Raw genomic sequence first — 6396 nt, 5'->3', positions numbered from 1 at the left:
CAGCAGGAGAGAATATGACAGACACCCATGAACAGCCAATTGGTTGGTGGCCAGGGCACGGAGGGCTGAATCAGTCAGGCAGAGCAAGTGGTGGATCTATAAGTTTTAATATTACAGTAGGGCCTAGTAATGATCATTTAGCAGCTTTGAACCAGGAAAGACCAGCTTTTCTTTCTCTGAGCTTAAATATAAATTGCCAACCATATTTCCTGTCTACGCTATAAAAGACCGTGATTCAGTCAAAAAACCCCACATAACTTACTGACTGCTGAGCTGAATATAAACTGATGGGCAAACGAGACTTCATAGAAAGCATTTCAAAGATGTTCAGACTGAATAAATAAAACCCCAAAGGCCCATCAGGAAAGCCAGTTCTTTATCATTTTTGCTCTTTTCTGGCAGAACTGAACTGCTCTATGAATGAAAGAATCTGAAATCCACAGTGAAGCCAATTCAGCAATTCCAGTAACTGGAGTAATTCAGCCCAACCATAATTGTTTTTACTTAGAATTGGAATTAGGACCCATTCAACAAATGTTCCTCTGACTATGCCAAAGCTAATTAATTTTGTAACAAGATTTGACGTTCCCTACCTGCTGTGCTACAGCTCCTTGTGTGTTGAAGAGAGTGCTGCATTCCCCATCATGGTATTTTTCTTTACATTCACAGCAGAACACGAACTGGGGAGGGGAAGGAAAAACAAGCCATAAAAACACATTAGAGATACAGGCAGCAAATTATCCTCTCGGAGAGTTGCACAGAAGATGATCTCTTGCCCTTCTTATCCCATTAAATTCCCATAGTTCTCCAAATTACGCATCTTTTTACACAACAACTTTGCAGTTATTATGATAAATTCCTGTCACACAATAAAATATATTCCATTATTAATAATAAGCTTTTGCCACAGTATCCATTTATATACATAAAACAATATTAGATATTGCTGGGTTGTGTGTCTTTTTTTACTGGGTGACCTATTTATATGAAAAAGGGTACCAGCTGAAAAAAATTGAGGGTATCAGGTTAAAAAAAAAGTTCTTTTGTAGTGCTTGTGATTGGAAATAGTCTGTATATAATTCTGAGTCAAATGAATTCTCACATGGAAAACTACATATTATAGAAACCAGGAAAAGACAAAAACTTTATGCAGGTTATTTGAAACCCTGCAGAACAGAAAAATCCTAATCATTGCCATTTCTATAGAATGGTTAAAAAAAAAAGAAGAAAAACTATGGAAGCAACATGTTTCTCTATTCAGTTCCACAGGTTTTAGGGGAGTACTGTATCTAGGAAAAATGATTAAATGTCTAAGAGGTGCATTGGTTTCATCCCTGTTAAATTCTATAGATCATAAGGGTTTAACCAGATGCAATGTCCTTTACACACTAGCAATGTATTTGTCTGCACTTTTGCTGGAGCTGTAACGGCTATCTAAGATGGTTCATATGTATTGAGCTTGATACATTTTTACACTCTAAAATGAAGATATCTGTCTTGACATGTGTCAAAATCTTTGACCCATCAATTCAGCATTAATGTCTGTGTCCTTGCGGGTAAGAGGAAAAGTCAATAATGTAAAATGGGTCTCTCACATGCTGTTCCAGAGCCACGCTGACTTGACCCACCTTCAGACTCTGAAGAATCTCTCAGCAGTTAGCTGCTCTGACTGGCATTATAAGCAAGGCTGATAAAGCAGCCTTGATTTTCAGATACAGAGCTGCATTCAGATGTAATGAAAAAGGATATCAGGGGAACCTGACACTGGGGCATTTATCTGCCACAAATCCCATTGTTGCAGTTCTATTTCGAACTCTCAGGCTTCTGTTGTCAGTTCCATAAGTACCCTAGAAAATCACATTTTATTGTCACGCTGAAGAAACTACATTTTTATGGAATGAAGCATTGTGCAAGAAAACAAGGCCAACAGAGCTGATTCTGCTCTTCAGAAACAACAGGGAAATGTGGGGGTGGAGAAAAATGGAATGGTTGTTTCTTTTGTTCATATCAAACAAAGTTACCTCCCTGTCTTGCCTGGCAGTTCTTTTTGTGTACCTAGTTTCTTATTTAGATTTTTTTTAAGTGTATTTTTGCTTTAATTGCCACTGTTATGCTAACTTGGCTGTGCTTGTTCATTAACTGTTTCATGATGGAAACAGTTTTTTGCCAGGCACACTGTATGAGAGACTCCTGTATTAGCAGGGACCTACAAATTGAAGCAGCAGATGGGTAGTTTTGTGGGCTGATTGCAGTACTGGCTCCCATTTTCATGGGCTTATTGTGGTGATCCCCCCTGTCCCACTGATTGGCTGAGGGGCCCCGGTGGCCTCACCCCTCATCACTGGCTAGCGAAGAGGGCTGCCTTTTGTGTGACCCTGCTGCTTGCTGCTGATTGGTGGAGAGGGCTGCCCTTCATGCGGACCCACTTCTCACTACTGATTGGTGGAGAGGGGCAGGGGCTTCATGAAAGGCAGGCCTCTTCGCCAATCAGTGGCAGAGGGAGGAGAGGGTAGCTGTCATCTTGGCTGCCCCCCTTTGTGCTGGCAGCTTTTCCTGCTTCCAGTGGGCAACCACTGGCTCACGCTGGGGAGCCAGCATTTTATTTTTATTAAGTTTTTTTTTTCTGGCAATGCTGCATAAAATTACGGAAACTGCTGTTTTTCACAGTTTCCACGAAAACTGTGAAATAATAATTTGAGTAGGTTTCTGGGTATTTGAGATGAAAAATGTTTTGATCATGGTAGTACCCAAAGGACCCAATCATGCTAGGAACTGCACAGATGCATAAACACCTGAAGTCCTTAGCACCCAAGGGTGCTTACAGATGTTCAGGGCCCCCACTCTAACTCATGGCACTTTACAGAAAGTGCCATGAGCTACAGCTACCCCCCTCCTACCCCCTCCTGCCCCCAAGTGGGGGGAGGTGGAAAAATGGAGTCTGCCTGCACCGGCCCTGGCCAGCAGGCAGGGGTACTTCAGCAGCCTCTGAGGAGGCTGCAATCTGCCCCTCTCCCCAGCCCTGCACTTCTCTCCCAGCTCCAGGGCTGTCAGTGGGGGCAGGGAGAAGGAAGCAGCACAGAGCTAGCTGCCAGCTAGGCTTTGCCTGGCCTGAGCTGGGGGCAGGGGGAGGGAGGGGGAGGAATGGAGCTCCCTCACCTTGCGGGCTCCACCAGCTAGAGTACTGGGGACCTGGCTGGGGTATTGGGGACAGCTGAGCTGGGCCCTGTTCCACTTCTCCCCCTCCAGCTCAGGCCAGGCAAAACCCAGCTGCCAACTCCATGCTGCTTCCCTCCTCCTCCCTCCCCTGCTGCCAGCCCTGTCTCTGCATGAAAAATTAGCTCTTGAGAGAACACAAGTTCCCTAAAGTGCATTAAAGCAGAGTGCCTTAATCTAATACCTGATTTGACAAGGGTTAATTTTTCACACGATCAGCCATTTTAAAAGTGCTATGCAGCCATGTACATGTATTATATCATGGCTTTAGATCAATGGCAAATCAATGGCAAATATGGCAAAAGGAAAAAGCCTCCAGTTAACCTGTGTTTTGTGGTCTCATTAATACTAATACAGTTATTTTGCCTATGGAAAGCAAAAAAGGATTCAAGGGCCTGATCATGTGAAAAATATAACTACTGTATTTTGGGCCTGAATGATTGGTTATTGCTGGAAGTAGTTAACCTTACATTCATGATTAGTTGTATTTTCTGGTAGATGTGTCCCATTTTTTTTCCTCCTTCCTCTCGTTCCTTTGTCTGCTGCCTTTAGATGCATCTCTCTGAAAGGGTTTTGTCACACCCAATACTTTGCCACAGAAGGGCCCACTTCTCTTTTCTCTACTCTATCCTCTCCCTTTCTTCTTATTCTAGTCCAGCTTTTGTAGAAGGTTCACAACCTTAACACTGCGGGAAGTTTTAGAGAAACATGAAAACCTCTTTGCAACAATACTTTATCTACCTCATGATACAGAAATGATGCTTACAATTATACGATTCAAAAACCTATGTTGTTATGTGATGCTTGACTTCCGGATACGCTGTGCACTTGGGATAAAAAGCACTCTGTCTGCCCTATCTTTAGTACAATGCATTCTCATTCTGGTTCTTCCACAAAATCAAGATTACAATGTCGGTCACCAATATTTTCCAGACAGGCCTGCAGGTGCTAAAATTGTGTTTGCATATTTAGGGTGTAGTCCATGCCACAGTCATTTTATAGTCTGCATGCAACTCCAGGAATGCTCTCAGCCAGCAGCTCTCAATGAAAACAAGTCTGATCTTTTGGCAAGCCAGGGAACTCTTTTCACATCTTATTAGATAATGGATGAGAGGTAAGATCAGTTCTATGGCGGAAGAACACCCTGGAGGTTGATCAGTTTGTCAGAATGAATAGGACTTTCCTGACACAAACACATTAAGCATTCCCCAGTTACGGCTCAGTGTGGATCATAAAGAAAGTGCATGTCAGTTAAAACAAAGAATGGTTAGTAACACAGCTGCATTCACTTTTACTTCCAGAGATGAAAAAAATTAAGCTTTAGTAATGAAATATGACAAAAGGAAAAAGCCTCCAGTTAACCTGTGTTTTGTGGTCTCATTAATACTATAACATTAATAGTTATTTTGCCTATGGAAAGCAAAAAAGGATTTAAGTTGTTTAATTAGGATTTAGCACTTATATATAAATTTACTGTTACAAAGTGTTTAAAAGTGGTTGTAAGTAGTCCAATGGTAGTTGTAGTCATACTGTTTCCTTCTTTATTTGCAAAAGAAAAAAACCTGACAAGTTCAATAAGACAATGACTGATCCACAAATTACTATTTCTTTTAGTATATTTGTAATATTTTAGCCTATGATATTTAGCATATTTAGCAATATTTTAGCATGCCACTGGTGAAAGTTTCTAGACTTAAAGAAAAACACACACACAAACAAACAAATACTAAAGTCCTAATACTATTCCAGTTTCCAGACACCTCTAAATACAATCCCATTCCACTCTGAGTCCCTGATAAAATGGTGGCTCTGTAAACTTTTGTTACGTGCCTTCATCATAGTCATAAAACCAAGTCACAAAAGCAGTGAAAATGCAGAGAAGCCACCCATCTTTTATGTTAATGGTTTTTTTCAGGGACTTGAGCAGAGAAAGTGATATTGCTTTTAGGTACTTTAGAGGTTAAATTAGATTCGGACTCAAAATCCGCGTCCAGATGAGCGTGGCTGTGAGGTCTGTGGCACCACAGACATGTCTGCAGTGCCACATACTGCAATTCTGCTGCTTTCCATGCTGCAAGGAAGTAGCACGGAGGGTTTTTTTTGACCCCTGGGTATCTAGGAGTTGAAAAAACCCACAGAGAAAAAAAGTAGAGCTGTGCACGTGGCAGCAGTGTGCGTTGACCAAAGCTGGAGCCTGGCCGGCTGGAGCTACACTCCACTGGCAGCCAGGCTCCGTGCAGCAGGATTGCCACTCCTGCAGCTTCAGGAGGCCCCCAGGACCCCAGGTAAGGCTGCTGGGGCCAGATCATCATTGGTCCCATCCTCTATCCCACTCAGGGCAACTTGCTGCACACCAGCACGCACGTGGCACGGGCATTCCCTGAGGACAACTAACAGGGAACCAAACATCCACACATGTCTGGATGTGGCCAAATGTTGCAAATCTATTCCTCAAGGTTCATGAATATATGAATTAGCAGGGAATATTCAGAAGCACTTGAAGGATTTAGGCACATACATCTCGTAGGACCTGTATGTGCTTAAATCTAGTAGGTTCTTCCAAAAATGTCTAACCCCGCCACCCCTCCCCGCCATATTATGGGTCTCAACAAAAATCCTGCATCCAAATAGCCTCCAATTGAGTTAACCTCCAACTGCAAGTTGAATCTGAATCCAGATACAATTTTATAAAGGTCTCTTATCTTTACAGTTGGACAAGCCAAAAGTGCAAAACTGAGCACTTGTAAACTTGGTGGTCTGAAATTTGCAGCTTAATCCCATCCTTAAAAGTAGCACAGAGCTCTGCTGCTGGAGCTATGCTGACAAATTAACTCAGGTTTATGCAAGCCATGGCCACGCTTGAAGCTAACTTGGGTAGGTGACTAGCATGGGGGCACCACCCTCCTATTGTTATGCCTCTTTTACACAAAACATGTTCCTCTAATAAATTGGTGAGACCCAACACAGCCTTCAAATTTGTCCTCAACATCCGGGAGCCATGCTGCCAATAAGACATCAGACAATAAACAATAGGTTAGGGCGGTGAAGTGGGAGAACTGGCATTTATTCTACCTCTTTACAACCTTTTAAACAAAAGGTTTAGAAATGTATTTATTTGACTGGATGTCTCACCGCTTCCCTGTGTTGCGGTATTTGAGGCCAAGCAGGTAGTGAGGGGGGGGG

General features: G+C 42.5%; 1 protein-coding gene across 1 annotated transcript in view; it reads right to left on the bottom strand.

The window, feature by feature from the left end:
• The window catches only part of PRKN (parkin RBR E3 ubiquitin protein ligase), a 939557-nt gene that overhangs the window by 41055 nt on the left and 892106 nt on the right, over positions 1 to 6396 (bottom strand). The window contains exon 10 of the mRNA XM_014519112.2: positions 594 to 680. Within this exon, the coding sequence (XP_014374598.1) occupies positions 594 to 680 (87 nt within the window). The remainder of the gene's footprint in view (positions 1 to 593; positions 681 to 6396) is intronic.

The sequence above is a fragment of the Alligator sinensis genome, unplaced genomic scaffold, assembly GCF_000455745.1.
Source record: "Alligator sinensis unplaced genomic scaffold, ASM45574v1 scaffold682_1, whole genome shotgun sequence".
Classification (NCBI taxonomy): domain Eukaryota; kingdom Metazoa; phylum Chordata; order Crocodylia; family Alligatoridae; genus Alligator; species Alligator sinensis.
This window is presented reverse-complemented; position numbering and strand designations above follow the sequence as displayed.